General features: G+C 45.9%; 1 protein-coding gene across 5 annotated transcripts in view; it reads left to right on the top strand.

The window, feature by feature from the left end:
- Positions 1 to 18055, top strand: part of TANC1 (tetratricopeptide repeat, ankyrin repeat and coiled-coil containing 1) — a 268517-nt gene extending 250462 nt beyond the window's left edge. For 4 of the 5 annotated variants that reach the window (XM_055292020.2, XM_055292021.2, XM_055292019.2 and 1 more), the window contains 8 exons: positions 1496 to 1629; positions 3265 to 3388; positions 3720 to 3895; positions 8505 to 8637; positions 9933 to 10024; positions 12024 to 12170; positions 13000 to 13100; positions 13782 to 18055. In XM_055292020.2, coding sequence (XP_055147995.1) covers positions 1496 to 1629; positions 3265 to 3388; positions 3720 to 3895; positions 8505 to 8637; positions 9933 to 10024; positions 12024 to 12170; positions 13000 to 13100; positions 13782 to 15216 — 2342 coding nt within the window. In that variant the 3' untranslated portion in view covers positions 15217 to 18055. Of the gene's footprint in view, positions 1 to 1495; positions 1630 to 3264; positions 3389 to 3719; positions 3896 to 8504; positions 8638 to 9932; positions 10025 to 12023; positions 12171 to 12999; positions 13106 to 13781 lie in introns of all 5 variants that reach the window. The other variant, XM_055292022.2, reaches the window with a different exon arrangement.
- The last annotated feature ends 1016 nt before the right edge of the window (positions 18056 to 19071 follow it).

Here is a 19071-nt window from a genome sequence, read left to right as displayed (position 1 = left end):
GTGCCTGCAGGGTGCATCTCTGCAAGTGGGTTGCTGGGTGGGGAGATACACCTGTCTTCAACTTAACTCGTAGCGTCAGCCTGTTTTCCAGAGCAGCCACCATGCACCTTTCCGCTAGCAGGGTGCAAGCTTTCCTGTTCCGCATCCATCTCTCGTTAGTGAGCCTGGTTACTAATGGGGCTTAGTACTCTTCACAGGCTCCCTGGCATGGAGACCACACCTTTTGAAGGCCTGTTCTTGTGTTGCCCCATTTTCAGCCTGAGAGGTCTGTCTGCCTGACTGACATGTAAGAAGACTTCCCTATTCTGGAAACTGGAAACGTATAGGTTCGCGGCTATGTTTAGAAACAGAGTTGTCCCAGGCACATGCTGGGAATAGAGCCAGGGCGCTGCACTCCATCTCCTCCCTCCCTCCAGAGGAACAGCCATCCCTCGCCACTCAGCCCTTTCCTGTCCTCTGGTCCCACTGAAGAGCTGATCGTCCTGACCTGGGGTTGTTTCTGCCACCTCCTCCGTCCTCCTCTCTAGACAATGATTCCCAAGATGAGCAGAAGCAACTCTTCGAACTACACCCCCTGCTTATTACCCCCAAATTAAGAATCGGGGAGTGGGGAGGCCCAGGCTGACGGGAGGGTGTCGTGAGTAACCCGCCTCATTGTCCTCTCTTCTTTCATCCTTAGCTGACTTCCCGCAGCACCGCCATGACAGTGGGCAGCTCACTGCCTCTGGGCCAGCGTGTTCACTCGGGCCCCCTACAGTTGGATCTTCTTTTCTTTCTTGACTTTCTTAACCCTGAATCTTGACTTGTTAAAGAGATTCTTTAACGGGGCGGGGGGCGGGGGGTGACATGCACTCTAGACTGCTTCAGTGATTGTTCTTGTTGAATGAAATTTTATGATTTTAGGGTAAGAGGCCAAACTAGACAATAATACCAACCTGTGTTTGCATTGCACTGTATTCTGGTTATCTCTTCCTGAGAAAAACAAAAACAAAACTTAGCCACCTCTGAATCTACAGTTTGGGCTGGGCATGGTGGGGATGGCTCACCTCTGCTCACATGGCTTTAGCTGGGGCAGCTTGATTCAGGCTGGTGGATCCCCTTCCAGATGGGACATGCATGTGGCTGGCCGGCTGGTGCTGGCTGTCTGCTGGGAGCCCATCTGGAACTGGCAGCCATGCCCAGGCCTCAGTTCTTGTCTCTGTGGGTCTCACCACAGGACTGCTTGGGCTTCCTCTCAGCATGGCATCCGGGCTCCAAGAAACAGTGTTCAAGGAAGTGCAAGCAGCCCATCTCTTAGGACCTGGGCCTTGACACGCACACAGAATTGGTTCTGCTGTGTTCTGTTGGTCAAAGCTGTCACAGAGCCCCCACAGGTTCAAAGTGGGAGGACATATAGACCCCACCTCCCACTGGGGGAGAGAACTGTTAAAGAATTTCTGTCTATCTGTGCTCCACCACACGCTAACAGATTCCCCTCCATGTGACTTTCCTTTAGCCCTGACTGCCGCCGCAGGAAGAGGGAAGCTGGAGGTCTGTGAGCTGCTGCTGGGGCGTGGAGCTGCTGTGTCACGGACAAACAGGAGAGGGGTTCCACCTTTGTTTTGTGCAGCACGCCAGGGGCATTGGCAGGTACCCAGGGCGCCCCTGAATGCTTCAGAAGCAATGAGTGGGGATGGAGTTCACTATTGCCTGGCTCCCCTGAGAACACAATGCAGCTCCCCTGAGCCTGTCTGTTCCCCATCCTCGGCTTCTGCTGTGCCATCGGGACTACTTGATAGAGCCACGTTTGACAAGATAATACAGTTGGCCACATAGGCTGGGGAGCAAGGCTGCTCAAGGCTGAGCTATCCAGGTCAGAGACACAGCCAACTGCCTTCAGCTGCAGAGGGAAGTGGAGTGGGTGGATTCATCGTGGTAACAGGAGACTTGCTCTAACATATGTGCTGTTGTAGTTTGGTGACGCATTTGTCCAACATACTTGGAAGAAGAGCGGTTCTTTTATGCTCTTTGGAAAAGAAAATGTTTCCCTCTGGTCCAGCACTGATTCAGGCTGGGTTTTTTGTTTGTTTTTTGTTTTTGTTTTGTTTTGTTTTGTTTTTTACTATGATGTATTGTTGTGGTTCATTCAAGTGAGTAGGGAATCCTTGTTCCTTCATTTCGTAAACAGTGACCACATACCTACCATACGCCTAGCACCAAGTTACACATACACTACAGATGCAAAGGATGTTACGACCATTACAAAGAAGAATTTTCTAGACCAAAGTTTTGGTCATGGAATCGCATCTCTGCTGATGCCTGCTGGCTCCCTTAGTAGGAGCTGTGAGTGCTTCCTGACAGGATTCTTCTCCCCTTTCCATTCCTAAGAGCTTGGTTTGCACCATCTGTTCCCTGTCACCCTCACTGCTTCACCTTGATCCTCTGGCTAATCGTTTCCTGGCCCTGCTGTGTCCTAAGTCACGGGGAAGTTTGGAAAGCATTTGTTAGTGGATAAACGAGCAAGACGGCAGTGGGATTGTGCTACCTCCTGTTGCTGTGGCCATGTAACAAGTGATGTGTTGGGGAAAAACTTGGGCTAAGCTACAGGTGAAGCAGTTCCTGCTGGGATGGTGGTGATGGGATACCCCTGTCTGGTTTTCTGAGTTTTTTTTCTCCCCAACCTTATGACCATGCATGGTTGAAAGGCATATTTCTAGGGCTAAGAATCTCCTCAGGGTGCTTTGCTAAAAGTTGCCTTCCCCGAAGGGCGTGCCATCCGCCAGTGCTGCATCTTAGGAAAGCCCATGGCTTGGGTGTGTGGTGGGCGCGCGTGACCCCCTTTTCTGCGACCTTCTTTCTGCGACCCCCTCCTGCCCTGCACTCAGCTGTAGGTACTTACTTAGTTTCAGTGCCCGTGGGGGACCCCATGACTGCTGCTCGCCCCCCTGAGTTATGCTTCATTCTCCCACGCCCCTGTGGCTGTCTTGTCCTTGTAGATTGTGATTGGCATCCCTCCTCCCCCAAATTACCGTTTCTCTCTGGTATGTGTATATTTAGTTGACAACAGCAATGAATTGGGCATGTTAAAAAGAGTACATATTTTGGAAAAGGTTCTGTTCAAAGGAATACAATGGAAAGATTTTCCAGGCCCCATGGTTCACACAACTTACGGATTTTTGAAAGAAAGTCATTTGACTATTCTTAAAGGTTGAGAAACCTGTCTGGGTATAGCAGGTGTGGTGGAAAAGGCAGCAGGAGGATGGTAATTCCGAGTGTCTCTTTCAGATTGTTAGACTGCTGTTGGAACGCGGCTGTGATGTGAACCTAAGTGACAAGCAAGGCCGGACGCCCCTCATGGTGGCTGCTTGTGAAGGGCACTTGAGCACCGTGGAATTCCTCCTTTCAAAAGGTAGCAGCATGATGCCCTCAAAGGTTTCTTTTGGATGGACACAGAGAGAGAACTTTAGCAGACCCATTCAGTGCTTTCTGATTCCAATTCTAAGTTTTCTGTTATGGAAATTTTCTAATACACAGTAGAGAGAATAGGCACCACAGCCACATGCCTGGTATTCCTCTTCAGCAGCAATGACCATTCTGCCAGCCCATCCAGCCAGTGTCACCCTTCACAGTGCTTGACTGACACTTGGTTCAGGCCGGGTGTTCTGCAGGTGTGAAATGATTTGCCTTCTGGCTTTGTCATCTCATAAGGTTCATGTTGTGTGAATGGGCTTTCCTTTCAGGTGCAGCCCTATCTTCTCTAGACAAAGAGGGTCTGTCAGCATTAAGCTGGGCTTGTCTGAAAGGTCACAGGGCAGTGGTCCAGTATCTGGTTGAAGAAGGAGCTGCGATAGACCAGACGGACAAGAATGGCCGCACACCCTTGGACCTGGCCGCCTTCTATGGCGATGCTGAGACTGTGAGTACCAGCAGGTGTTCCCCACCTCCACCTGCATTGGAAAGAAACACCAGGAACACCAGGAAGTGAACAGCTCAATCTAGGGCCTGCATGAGGTTGTGTCTCAGTGTCATCAGTGTGTGTGTGTGTGTGTGTCTTGTCAGGGATCTTTCATTTTTCTCTAATTCTGTGACATGCAATCTATTCCAGGACTTAAGATTTTTGTCGACTCTTAAAAGCTTAAAAATACCTGCTTACAAACAGCACATACAACAGACACATACGTGAATATGCGTACACATGTGCATATGTGATTTTCTCAGTCATCCATATAAATAAAACTTTTGCATAGATCATTTAGAAACTACTTTTATATATGGTAAGTGACTAATCAAATGACTACCTGGTTGCTTTTTTTTAAAGTTGTTTTGTTTTTTTTTTTTTTTTTTTTTTTGAGACGGAGTCTTTCTCTGTCCCCCAGGCTGGAGTGCAGTGGCGCGATCTCGGCTCACCACAACCTCCACCTCCTGGGTTCACGCCATTCTCCTGCCTCAGCCTCCCGAGTAGCTGGGACCACAGGCGCCCGCCAACACGCCCGGCTAATTTTTTGTATTTTTTAGTAGAGACGGGGTTTCACTGTGTTAGCCAGGATGGTCTCGATCTCCTGACCTCGTGATCCACCCACCTCGGCCTCCCAAAGTGCTGGGATTACAGGCTTGAGCCACCGCGCCCGGCCTGTTTTTAATTTATTAATTTTTTTGGTCCCAAGATGGAGTCTTGCTCTGTTGCCCAGGCTGGAGTGCAGTGGTGCAATCTCGGCTCTCTGCAACCTCCGCCTCCTGGGTTCAAGCAGTTCTCCTGCCTCAGCCTCCTGAGTAGCTGGGATTACAGGCATGCACCACCATGCCCGGCTAATTTTTGTATTTTTAGTAGAGACAGGGTTTCATCATGTTGGCCAGGCTGGTCTTGAACTCCTGACCTCGTGATCCACCTGCCTCAGCCTCCCAAAGTGCTGGGATTACAGGCGTAAGCCCCTGCACCTGGCCTATTATTAATTTTTGAGACAGTCTTGCTCTGTTGCCCAGGCTGGAGTGCAGTGGTGTGATAACTGCAGCGTTGTTCTCCTGGTCTCAAGAGATCCTCCCACCTCAGCCCCCTGAGTAGCTGGGAATACAGGCATGCACCACCATACCTGACTAATTTTTAGAGACAGGGTTTTTCACCATGTTGCCCAGGCTGGTCTCGAACTCCTGGGCTCAAGTGATCTCCCCACCTTGGCTTCTGAAAATGGTAGGATTACAGGCATGAGCCACCATGCCTGGACAAAGTTTTATTTTTAATTGACTAATGATTGTGTATATTTATGGGGTACAGTGCTGTTTTGATACGTGTACACATTGTGGAATGACCAAATCAGGCTAATTCATGTATCCGTCACCCAAATAGTATTTCTTTTTGATGAGAGCATTTAAGATCTCTTTCAGCTATTTTGAAATAAACAATACATTCTTGGCTGGGCGCGGTGGCTCATGCCTGTAATCCCAGCACTTTGGGAGGCCAAGACGGGCAGATCACTTGAGGTCAGGAGTTCGAGATCAAGCGAGCCAACATGATGAAACCCCACCTCTCCTAAAAATACAAAAATTAGCCAGGCGTGGTGGCGGGTGCCTGTAATCCCAGCTACTTAGGAGGGTGAGGCACGAGAATCACTTGAACCCGGGTGGTGGAGACTGCAGTGAGCCAAGATCATATCATTGCACTCCAGCCTGGGCAACAGAGTGAGACTCAGTCTCAAAAAAATAAATAAATAAATAAAAAGTTATTAATTCTAGCTGCAGTACTGTGCAGTAGATCACCAGAAGTTACTCCTCCTGTCTAACTGAATCTTCGTACCCTTTGACCGGTGCCTACCCTTTCCCCAGGTCCCCCTGTCTCCCAGCTTCTTTCTATTCTCTGCTTCTGTTGTGGGTTCAACTTGTTTAGATTCCACATATAAGTGAGATCATGCTGTCTTTCTGTGCCTGGCTTATTTCACTAATGTCCTTCAGCTTCATCCATGTTGTGGCAAATGACAGGATTTCCTTATTTTAAAGCCTGCATAGTATTTCATCATCTACATATACTGGTTGTTTTTAAAGTGATATGGTATTGCCTAAAAATAATATGGAAAGCTTTGGGCACTATCTTTATCTCTTTGCCAAATGCCCATGTCTAATCAAGGTTTGAGGGAATAAAACCTTGATAAACTGAGAACTGTGAAATGTCTTTCAGGGCAGAAACTGATTTTGTCAGGCTCCATGTCCCAGGCACCAGCAGGTGCCAGAGAAATAGCTACATGAGAGTTACCAGTTTCCAATAGTTCAGTACATCTAATGGAAGGACTAGCTGGAGAGGCAGGTGCTTGCAGACCTGGCAGTGGAAGCCACGGCCCTGTACCTCTGTGCCTTGGTGCTTTTAGAAGGCAGCACTGTCAGAGTTCAATGGTATAAACTTCAGTACCTTGTAAACTCCATGTCAGTTTTCAAAAATATACTCAACTAAATCTCACATGTCTACACTTATTTTTCAGCTACCTTCCCACATTGTGTAGTTTATCAAAATTAGAGAAGAGTGAAGGAGCTTAGCATTCTAACATCATTTTTTTAATATCGTGGCAAAAACACATAGCATAAAATTTACCCTTAACCATTTCTAAACATATAGAGTTCAAGTATATTCACATTGTTGTACAACCAGTATCCAGAACTTTTCATCTTGCAAAGGTGGAACTGTATTTGTTAAACAACTCTCCACCTCCCCCAGCCCATCACAGCCATCGCTCTACTTTGTCTCTGTGAGTTTTTTACCCCTTTAGATATCTCATGTAAGTAGAATCATATAGTATTTGTCTCTTTGTGACTGGCTTATTTCATGTAGCATAATGTCCTCCAGGTTCACCCATGTTGTAGCGTGTGTTAGAATAGCATTTCCTTCCTTTGTAAGGATGAATATTGCTCCATTGTACGTATATACCACATCTCGTTTATCCAATCATCTGTCAGTGGACACTTAGGTTGCTTCTATGTTTTTTGCTATTGTGAATAATGCTGCAATGAATGTGGGTGTCCAAGTATTCAAGACCCTGTTTTCAGTTCTTTGGGGTATATATCCAGAAGCAGAATTTCTGGCTCATATAGTGATTGTATTTTTAATTTTTTGAGGAACTGCCCTACTTTTTTTCCACAGCTGCTGCATTTTACATTCATAGCACAGTGCATAAGGGTTCCAGAATTGTTCCACATCATCACCAATACTTGTTTTTTGTTTTTGCTTTTGTTTTTTTGAGATGGAGTCCCACTCTGTCACCCAGGCTGAAGTGCACTGGTAGAATTTCAACTCACTGCAACCTCTGCCTCCTTGGTTCAAGCGATTCTCCTGCCTCAGCCTCCTGAGTAGCTGGGATTACAGGTGCCCACCACCACACCCAGCTTATTTTTGTATTTTTAGTAGAGATGGGGTTTCACTATGTTGGCCAGGCTGGTCTCGAACTCCTGACCTCAGGTGATCGCCTGCCTCGGCCTCCCAAAGTGCTGGGATTACAGGCGTGAGCCATCACGCCCAGCCAGTACTTGTGGAAGGACTAGCTGGACAGACAGGTGCTTGCAGACCTGGCAGTGGAAGCCGTGGCCCTGCATGTCTGAGGTGCTTTTTTAAATAGTAGCTTTTTTTTTTTTAATAGTAGCCATCATAATGGGTATAAGTTGAACATTGTCTCATATGCCTGTTGGCCATTTGTTGATCATTTTTGTAGAAATATATTCCAGTCCTTTGCGCATTCTAAAGATGAGGTTATTTGGTTTTTGTAGTTGGGTTGTAGTTCTTTATATAGATAATCCCTCTAGTTAGTGTTATTTTGAATAGTGGGGTGGATGATAGGAAGCATACATTTTTAGATTCACATGAAAATCTAAAATAGCCACAGGCTAAAAAATGGCTACAGGCTAAAATGGCTCCAGTAAATGGAGAAATTTGAGTGGCCACAGTATTTCTTCTTCTTGTTTCCAGTTTGGTTCAACTGACAGCTATTTTATCACATCAAATCAGTCTTTGTACCGTGGTATCAAACTTGCCATCTTTACTCTCCCAATTTCCTTCACGTCTCTTTGAAGTGGATTATACTTGGGTCCATCCCGTCCCAAGCTGCCAATCTTAACAGTTGCCTTGCACAGGTTGTGTGGGTCTGAGTATTTCTAAAGTCACCACTGCTGTGGCCCGCTCATTTGTTACAGCTCATTGCAGAAGTCTGCTGCCTACTTCATTGGAGATGCAAAGGTGACTATGTCCCATCTCTGTGGCCTGGGAAGTGGTGTGAGACAGAGACAGATCACGCATGTGTGCACACACCCACCTGTGGTAGCGTGTCCCCTGCTTTCCTCATCCCTGATGGCAAAATCTCTTCAGCAGTGAAGGTTTTAGCTGTGGATTGCAGCTCCTCTTCTCTGTTTCGTGTCCACTTTATTTCTAGTCTAGGATCCTTAATAGGCAGAGGCATCTAAAATCAGAGTGAAGCTAAGACTGCCCACCCCTAAATCCGTGTGCACCCCTGAACTCCTGTTCCCAGCTGCTGCTCAGGCCTCTGCTGTCCCTGCAGGTGCTGTACCTGGTGGAGAAGGGAGCCGTGATCGAGCATGTGGACCACAGCGGGATGCGGCCCTTGGACAGAGCCATCGGCTGCCGGAACACATCTGTAGTGGTGGCGCTACTCAGAAAGGGAGCCAAATTAGGTCAGTGAGCACTGCCTCCGTTGAGCAGGAAGAGGGGTGAGCTCCCGATTGTAGAAGCCTAGAGAGCACAGAGAGTGACCTGCTCCCAGGTTAAGGAAGTAAAACGTCAGATGTTTGCAGATCTCTCTCTGTCTCAGTCACACTTAATCACCGTTATGCACAATGTGTAAGTAGCTCACGGTGTTTCTGCGGGGGTATGTGGAAAGCAGAGGCTGGTGTTGAAGGACAGTCTGGAGTGGTATCAGTGGCCAGGAACCACGCCAGAGAGGAACCACAGCCTCTTGCTGTGGGGTGGGGCCGGGCGGTGCTGCTGAAAGCTCCCTAGGTGACTCTGAGCAGGGGCGGAGGCTGAGCCACTGTTCTAGAGCCACCAGTCAGCTGTGTGGGGAAATGGCCACCACAGCAAGTTTCTGTGAAGAAGTAGTAGTATGATTTCACGAAGACAAACTAGGGTGATACTTGAGGATCATGTGGGGGGCCCTCAGTAGGGAAAGCCCTTTCCATGTGGCTGGCTTTGACACAACACACCATTCCAGATGTGGGGAGGGTCACTGTTTTGGTTGATGTGTGGGGCCCTTGGTCAGGAGCAGCTCTGGGTAGGGCACTGTGATGAAAATGCTATTCATTAATACTGTCAAGCAGTGAATAGTGCCAGGAACTATCCAAGCAGTTTCGCCCTCTGCCTTAATCCCTGCCACAGCCCTGAAAGTCTCAGTGACAATCCCATGATTTTACAGATGAGGAAACCAAGGCACCGAGCAGCTAAATGTCTTCCCCCAGGACTGCCTCGCCTTGGGGACCTAGCAGGCTGGCTCCAGGGCTGTGCTCTTCAGCACTCCTCCCACAGTGTCCCGAGAGCTCAGGCCGAGCTGTAGGGTAGGAGAGAGAAGCCATGACATCTTGGAGTAGAGCGCAGTGACACGGCACAGAGACTGCGTGCTGAGAACACATGCCTGCACGGTGGCCGTTGCAGGAACTGAGGAGGTTATGCTGAGGCCTCATTTAATCAGTTTTCCCCACATTCCACCCGGAAGGGAGGAATGAGTCTTCGCTGCTCGGATGCCTTCATTTCTCATTACTTTTTTCAGTAAAATAACAAGGACAGATTCGAGTGCCCAGGTCAGTGGGAAAGGATTAGTGACAGCCTCCCGGCGTCCTGCTCCCTCCCTCATCGTGTTGTGGTCCTTGCAGCTGGGCTCCTGCTGGTGCTGACCTCTAGCTGTGGGGCCACGGAGGAACTGGGATCCTTTCCCCGGGGCCTCTGAAGTGCCTCTGAATGCGTGTTTGTTTTGCAGGAAATGCTGCTTGGGCGATGGCCACTTCCAAACCTGATATCTTGATTATACTTTTACAGAAATTAATGGAGGAAGGAAATGTGATGTACAAAGTAAGTGGTGCCACCCTTTGCCATTGAAACTGCCTCGGAGCACCCTCTTAATTGGGTATATAATGGCCACAGCTGTGCTACTGCACAGAATCCATGTAATAGAAGTGCCAAAAGGTGGCTGGGTGGGGTGGCTCACGCCTGTAACTCCAGCACTTTGGGAGGCCGAGGTGAGCAGATCACTTGAGGCCAGGAATTCCAGACCAACCTCGCCAATATGGCAAAACCCCATCTTTACTAAAAATACAAAAATTAGCCGGGCGCCTGTGATCCCAGCTACTCGGGAGGCTGAGGCAGGAGAATTGCTTGAATCCGGGAGGCGGAGGTTGCAGTGAGTTGAGATTGCACCACTGCACTCCAGCCTCAGCAACAGAGTGAGACTCCGTCTCAAAAGAAAAAAAAAAGTGCCAAGAGGTGCTGACCTGGCTTCATGCCCATTGTTGGCTTAATATCTTTCCGGCAGAATCTTAAAGGTAGAAAGCACCTCTCTTTGTGTCTGAGAGCCATTATTTCTGAGCTAATCCCTGAAGTTGTAGTGGTGACTTCCTGTCTGAAGCCATGGCGTGAAGCCAACTCACCTCTAGGTCAACTGAACGTCATAGAGAAGGTTCCTCAGCCCTTCACATTCTGAGTTCAGAACACCATGCTGAGGCACAGTCATGAGACGTGGGAGAGGAACACCCAGCAGACATTTCTGAAAGAAAAGGGTCATTCTGTCTCCTAAGCCTTTCCTATCTAATTTTTAATATTAATTTCTAGAATTTGAAACTGTTTTTAGAGATTTTTACTTAATACGGTCAAGTAATACCTCAGTTACTCAGAAGACTGAATTAATTTTTTCCATTTTCCCTTGGAAATAGAAATATGATTTACAGATCAATAAACTTTAAATTTTTCCAAATAAGACATCAGTTTAGGTCAGAGGTCAGCAAACTTTTTCTGTAAAGGGCCAGACAGTAAATGTTTTAGGCTTTGCAGACTGTGTGGCCTCTGTCACAACTCCCCAGTTCTGCTGTGGGGGCACAGATAGCACAGAGTGAATGAGCACAGCTGTGTCCCAATAAAACTTTATTTGTAAACACAGGTGGCTGGCCAGACTTGGTCTTCAAGCTATAGTTTGCCAACCCCTGGTTTAGATAGATATGCAGGCCATTTGCATAGGTCACTATTCTTTGCAGCTCTGTGATTAGACAGAATTAAAAGATTATAGGGGAAAAACTAGATTATGACCATGTTAATCCTTTTTACTGTTAGGCAGCTGTATTTGATATGCTGTAGATTTTTTCCTTCTCATTTTTTTAAATAGTAACAAATAAATAGGCAATATAGCATGACCCAGCAGGGTTCCTGGCTTGGAATCAGCTTGAAATTGAGTTGAGAGTGTGTATTGCTGTGGCTTTGAAGTGCTTTTAATATGGATTTTGGTAGGCAATTATGTCAGAAATACGAAGCCATTTTCAACAGGCTTCATACCTGCTGTGCAATGGGACTGACTGAGCAAATGGATTTTTTTAGCTTTGAAAATGATGTGTGGTGCTGTTCTGATTTTTAAAGCCCATGTTTTAGTTCCTCTTAGAAGAAAAATTATTATTCTGCAGCAAGCTCTCTAGTTTTATCTACAAGATGCTACTTGTCCTAGGAATAGGATCAGTTTTTCATCTGATTTCTATTACACTTAGCATTAAAATATCTTTAGATGTGAGATCATTCTTGAAATAATTTTCAAAAATACATACCAGAAGGTAATCTGATTCATTAAGTTTGATAATTATCTAGCAGTTTACAGACACCTTATTGTAAAACCAGCTTCTTTCTCACTGTGTAACCACAGAATGCGGGTGCATGTGAGGACAGTGAAGCCCTCATGCGTCAGCCCATATTTCTGTCGTGGGTTTGCAGGGGGAAGTAAACTCCCCACGGTGTTCCGGGTGTGGAAGGTTCTTCATCTTAGAACCTCTGAACCTCTGAAAAAGGACAAATGTTTGTGATTTTTGAATCCTAGAAAGGGAAGATGAAAGAGGCAGCCCAGAGGTACCAGTATGCCTTAAGAAAGTTCCCTCGAGAAGGATTCGGAGAGGACATGAGACCCTTCAATGAATTAAGGGTTTCCCTCTATCTCAATTTGTCGCGATGCCGAAGAAAAACAAACGTAAGCTGTGCCCCTTTATTCCAACCCAGTCTTCCAGCAACAGAGCCCTTCCCCAGCGGTGAAGGCCAGCCCTTCTCCAGACCAAATCCTGGGCCCTCCCGTCCAATTTGCTTGCACATTTACGTGAACCTGGCATGTGGGAAACAGCTCCTATCCATGACCATCGTTTGGTCACTGCTGCTAGGCTCCTCGCATGATGTTGAAGGAATGCACTTGGGTTTCGTTTCCTTGGCCTCAGTGATGAGAAGCAAATGCAGACTGCTCTTCTGCAGCTTCCCAACACTGTTGCTGCCAGCACTGCCGTCCCCGGATTCAGGAGAGTCCAACCCAAGCCGATTGTGGTGGGCCTGCCTTCTGTGTTGGGTTTGCTCAGAGGGTCTGCCAGTAACTAATTTGTAACCGGTCGTGGGGAACTCATAGTCGACTTGTAACTAGTAGATCTGTTTCAATAGTACTTCCTACCTTTTTTTAACTGTGTCCTCCTGCCCCAGTCTGTTGAGCTGCCTGCTTCTGTGCCCTGCTGAAGGAATAGATGCAGTGTCTGCGCTCCTCTCTGAGGCTACCCCTCCACTGGGGTGTGAGGTTCCACCCTCTGGCCTTCTGGGGCACTGTTGCTACCACTGTTTTCTATAGTGGATTCTTCTCCTAATGATATTAATCAACTATCATTATCTCCTCACTTTAAAACAAAATAGAAAACGGAACTTTCCCTTCCTCCCTCTCTGGCTGTGCCTCAGAGTGCTGCTACCCTTTAGAACAAAACTAGAAGGGCTTCCCACAATCGTGTGTCCAGGCTGCTTCTGACTCCTGTATTTCTTGTTGACACCAGGACTTTGGCATGGCAGAGGAATTTGCTTCCAAGGCTCTCGAATTGAAGCCCAAGTCCTATGAAGCCTTTTATGCCAGAGCAAGAGCGAAGAGAAATAGCAGGTACTGTCCGTGGTTATCTTTGTGTCTAGAGCTTTTTTTCTTGTGGGATCAAACCTGCCTGTTGAATTTGGGGAGATTTTGTTGCAGAAGTGTTGCTCAGGTGCCTCTCATCCTTTTTAATACTGAATTAGTATTACTACCTGCTTCCAAGAGGCATGGTGGTGGACATTATCAGTGATGAGTAAACTTCTATTTTCCCCTGACGTCTCAATAATTATTCCTTCCCACTCCTCCCCCCATGTGAAACTTACTGCAACATGAACTTCCTACCTAGTTTAGTCCATATTTCAAGGAAACTGCCAACTAGGGACATTAGGAAGTTCAGGGGTGGGGAAGAGTGATATAAGCCTGTTGAGTGAGAGGTGGGCACAGCGTTACCATGGGATGGCAACAATATTAAAAAGATTCTGGCGCCCACTGATTCATGCTTGCCCCTATTCCCGGCCCAGTGGTCTTTATGGAGAGCAGGGCTGTAGAGTCATACCCATCTAGGTTAGAATTCAGCACTGCCACTTAGCTGAGTTACTCTGGGCTGATTAAATGGATCCTGGCCACCGCCGTAAGTGTTCAAAACTCACTTGCTACCTTCTCTTTCCTTTGAGCACAGCTCTTTTATGAACAGTTACACTCTGAGCATGTTCGTGTGTGGTTTGTAATGTTACCTTACATTTTCCTACAAAGGCAATTCGTGGCAGCTCTGGCTGACCTGCAAGAGGCTGTGCAACTCTGTCCCACCAATCAGGAAATCAAGAGGCTTCTGGCCCGCGTAGAAGAGGAGTGCAAACAACTCCAGAGGAGTCAACAGCAAAAACAGCAGGGCCCGCCACCAGCTACACCCAACGACTCCGAGAACGAAGAGGACACCCCAACCCCTGGCTTAAGTGACCACTTTCACTCTGAGGAGACTGAAGAGGAAGAAACTTCTCCCCAGGAAGAATCTGTTTCCCCAACTCCCAGGTCCCAGCCATCCTCATCTGTCCCTTCCCCATACATCCGAAACCTTCAAGAAGGGTTACAGTCCAAAGGAAGGCCGGTATCGCCACAGAGCAGGGCAGGAATCGGCAAGCCCCTGAGAGAGCCTGTGGCCCAGCCAGGGCTGGTCCTGCAGCCCTCCAAGCAGGCCCAGATCGTGAAAACCAGCCAGCACCTGGGCTCTGGCCAGTCGGCAGTGAGAAATGGCAGCATGAAAGTTCAGATCTCTTCTCAGAACCCTCCTCCAAGTCCCATGCCAGGGAGAATCGCTGCCGCTCCTGCTGGGAGCAGAACCCAGCATTTAGAGGGAACAGGTACTTTCACTACAAGAGCTGGTTGTGGCCACTTTGGGGATCGGCTGGGCCCCAGCCAGAATGTCCGCCTGCAGTGCGGTGAGAGTGGCCCTGCACACCCTTTGCCAAGTAAGACAAAAACCACAGAGAGGCTTCTGTCTCATTCCTCCGTGGCTGTGGACGCAGCCCCTCCAAACCAAGGTGGGCTGGCGACCTGCAGCGACGTGCGACACCCAGCTTCCCTCACCAGCTCAGGCTCTTCTGGTTCTCCATCCAGCAGCATAAAGATGTCAAGTTCAACCAGTAGTTTGACTTCGAGCAGCAGTTTTTCAGATGGCTTCAAAGTCCAAGGACCAGATACTCGAATTAAAGACAAGGTTGTAACCCACGTTCAGAGCGGTACAGCTGAGCACAGACCCCGCAACACGCCGTTCATGGGCATCATGGATAAGACTGCGAGGTTCCAACAGCAGAGCCATCCTCCAAGCCGCACCTGGCACTGTCCGGCGCCAGAGGGGCTGCTGACAAACACGTCTTCTGCAGCTGGCCTGCAATCTGCTAACACTGAGAAGCCCTCTCTCATGCAAGTGGGAGGATATAATAACCAAGCCAAAACCTGTTCCGTTTCTACCCTGAGTGCAAGTGTCCACAATGGGGCACAGGTGAAGGAGCTAGAAGAAAACAAGTGCCAAATTCCAGTCCACTCTCAAGAGAACAGGATAACTAAGACTGTTTCTCATCTGTACCAGGAAAGTATCTCCAAACAGCAGCCTCATATCAGTAATGAAGCCCACAGGAGCCACCTCACTGTAGCCAAACCAAAGCGATCATTTATAGAGTCAAATGTGTGAGCCTTAAGAAAGCCCCATTTGTGGAATTTGGAAACGTGTGTTGACTCCTGGTGGTAAATTAAATAGTTTTTTCATCAGAAAAATTATTTTTTAGCCATTTTTTTTTCCTTTGGGGTGGATCTGATGCCAATGATATATCTAAAATGTGGGATAAAACTTCTTTAATAGCTAGAAATCACCATAAATAAGAATGCCAAACAGAATTGAAAATTATATCAACTTAAAATTTTAAGACAGCCCAGAAGACATTAACTAATGACTTTCACTTATGAAATTGGCTTTTGCCACTTTCCTCCTTGCCTTTGCTATGTGGTAAAATCACAGAACTTAGAGAATAAATATGTTGTTCAAGAGTGACAGGTTTAACCCATGACCAAGGTGATGTACATCCAAGAGATGTATTCTGGAAATGATGGAATTTTACAGTTACAGTTCCATTGAGTCAAATCCCATTTTATATATACATAAAAATTAAGTTCTGAGTGAGTTCTAGCTAAATATAAGTGTGACTGTAAACGCAGCCAATTTTTTTAAGCAAAATATGAGAACACCTAAGTATTGTTTCCTTCATAGCAGTTCCTATAAAGGGATTAAACACTTATTTCTGTGTTATGGTTCTTATTCATATATTTTTATAGCACCTTTTTTTGGAACCTATATTTGTGCTTGAAGGTGTTTTTGATATTTGGAAACAGTATAAGCCATTTGGAATCATGATTGGTGGTCAAGTGGATTCAAACTAAAATACTAAGACCAGCATTCTTAGTGGCGCTTATAAATTAGCTCTCACCTGGTTTCCAAACTGCTTTTAACAATGGTAGTGCTCCTGGAACAATCCTTCCAAGCTCCTCTAAGGACAATATTTAATTCAGATACTAAAGGTAGGACTGGTTGTTACTTTTGTTGTACAATTAGTACTTTATAGTCACATGTTGTATATATTAAATAGCCCAGTTTTATTCAGACTTGTAAATAGAACTATTTCAATGTAGTTAATCTAAAAACAAAAAAGAAAACCCCAGTCATGATTTGCATGTTCTCTGTAAGCTTCATCCATGCGGGTTATTGCACTGAATGATATATTATTATGGCATGTTAACAGTATACCAGTAACAGCACTTTATCTCATTTATATGAACACCTTTGAGGTGCTACTTAAATCCAAGCAGATGTATTATTCATTTGTAAAGATAAGGTACAGGAATGAACCTTGGTTTAAAGGTATTTTTATATGAAAATGGTGTGTTATTGGAAGATGTTAAAATGCTAATTTGAGAGAAGTAGGAGTGTATTTGTTTTATATGTTGGGATGTGAAATTTATTTTCTAAAATTGAGGGGAAGGAAGTTAGTTATATATTTGCAGAATGTTTTAAAATGAATCGTTGTAATGAAGTTCCTGTGAACATCGTTATGGTTTTGTACAAATAGGAACCTCTGATGTCATTCTTCAACGTTTGTTCCTGTGTGTACAATTGTACTTTGTATGAACAGCTTTTTTATAGGCTTTCCATGAGTTTTGCTGTAACTACTATGGCTTATTTATTTTCTTTAATATTTGTGAAAGTCTTACTCCTTTGTTAGTTTTGTTTCTGCACAACTACTGTACTTTTCCATATGGAATAAAGACTATTAATAGAATGTGTTTTGCACTAAATGAGTCAATGGATAAGTAGAGAACAGCCTGATGACAGCTATCTCTGTTGCTTTTAATCTTTCTTTGTTAGTTACCCTAGAGGGAATAGTGAAAAGCATATTTTATATTAACACTATAAAATGCATATTTAATTTTATCTTATAATTTCAGAATAAGGGTGACAGCCGCTAGAAATTCCACAATACTCAAGGGCCAAATTAGTCTTTTTGCCTCAAATAGAAAGCATGCAGGAAAGCAATATATACTTCCTATCTGTTTCAAGACATCTTGGTGTCTGCTTTTACTGGCAACGGGACATCTTTACTACTGTAATTCTCAAACACTTTGGCAATACACTGAACACTGTTATGACAGTTTGTTCTTTAACAGATTTGTATTTATTATCTTTCAGTTAAAAGTATGTTTGTCTTTATGCCTACATATTTCAAAGCAATATGAGAGAGAACATTAAACTGTTGTATTGTGATAAAATTCTTGGAATCAATCTTAAACATCATAATTAATACCTCAGGTTATTTGGTCACTGCTCTTGCTAGCAAGGATAAGTAGTTTCAGTCCTTTAGAGCTTTATATTTAATGGAAGTTTAAAAACAAAAATGGGATGGGAAGGAAGGTATCGCCTAATACATAATTCTTGTCATTAGATGATTTTTCCTATAAAGGAGCTAATAATATTCTCATAATTTATTGTACATTATGATTTTGATATATAAAGATAAGGTACTTGGCCCAGCCAGGAAGAGGTGATACATCCTTAGAAAGCTAATGGTCAGTCCTGACAGGACTGGGTGGTGGGCAGGTGTTGCTGCTTGACATTGCCCTGAACTAACAAACAGTGGGGTCTGGCGTGCCCAGCATGGGGGCTATGTCGTGTCCCCTCTTACTGATGGTTTTGGTTTGCCTGTGTGGAAGACAGACAGTTGTTCGGCTTTGGTTTATGTTTTATACAAGAAGAGGTGTGTCAATTAGGTAAATTACTGGCATCTTAGTTTTCAGCAGTTTTGTTTTACAAGAAACTAGCCTGGTAAAGTATAAGAAAGCAAAATACTGGCTGGGCGTGGTGGCTGACGCCTGTAATCCTAGCACTTTGGGAGGCCAAGGCGGGTGGATCACGAGGTCAGGAGATAGATAGAATCCATCCTGGCCAACATGATGAAACCCCGTCTCTACTAAAAATACAAAAATTAGCTGGGTGTGGTGGTGCACGCTTGTAGTCCCAGCTACTCAGGAGGCTGAGGCAGGAGAATCACTTGAACCCAGGAGGCAGAGGTTGCAGTGAGCCGAGATTGTGCCACTGCACTCCAGCGCAAGTCTCAAAAAAAAGCAAAATACCTTAACACTTCTTTAAAAAATGCCTTTTTGGCCGGGCGCAGTGGCTCATGCTTGTAATCCCAGCACTTTGGGAGGCTGAGGCGGGTGGATCACGAGGTCAGGAGATCGAGACCCTCCTGGCTAACACGGTGAAACCCCGTCTCTACTAAAAATACAAAAAATAATTAGCTGGGCGTGGTGGCGGGCGCCTGTAGTCCCAGCTACTCGGGAGGCTGAGGCAGGAGAGTGGCGTGAACCCGGGAGGCAGAGCTTGCAATGAGCCCAGATCACGCCACTGCACTCCAGCCTGGGTGACAGAGCGAGACTCCGTCTCAAAAAAAAAAAAAAAAAAAAGCCTTTTTGCATTTTCTAGCAATGACTTTGAATGATTTAATTATTTAAAAAACAGCTAACCTCCATCGGAAAACGTCTGTTTATCAAAACAGAGACAGTTGGACCAATGGTTAAGTTCTTTAAAGTGTAAAAAGTGTTCTGTTGAAATTATTAGCATACTTTATTTAAAGAATACAACAGAAAGACGGCCAGGCCTGGTGGCTCACGCCTGTAATCCCAGCACCGTGGGAGGGCAAGGCAGGTGGATCAGGAGCTCAGGAGTTTGAGACCAGCCTAGCTGACATGGTGAAACCCTCTCTCTACTAAAAATACAAAAAGTAGCTGGGTGTGGTGGCACGTACCTGTAATCACAGCTACCTGGGAGGCTGAGGCAGGAGAACTGATTGAACCCAGGAGGCAGAAGCTGCAGTGAGCCAAGATCACGCCATTGCACTCCAGCCTGGGTGATACAGCGAGACTCTACAAGAAAAGAATACAACAGAAAAACACCTAGAACATGCTTCTAGCCTTTCTAATCCTCAATAGTAAGAATGTG

This window comes from Symphalangus syndactylus, chromosome 9 (genome assembly GCF_028878055.3).
Source record: "Symphalangus syndactylus isolate Jambi chromosome 9, NHGRI_mSymSyn1-v2.1_pri, whole genome shotgun sequence".
Lineage (NCBI taxonomy): Eukaryota > Metazoa > Chordata > Mammalia > Primates > Hylobatidae > Symphalangus > Symphalangus syndactylus.
The sequence above is the reverse complement of the archived record's forward strand: the minus strand, read 5'-3'. Positions and strand labels throughout refer to the sequence as shown.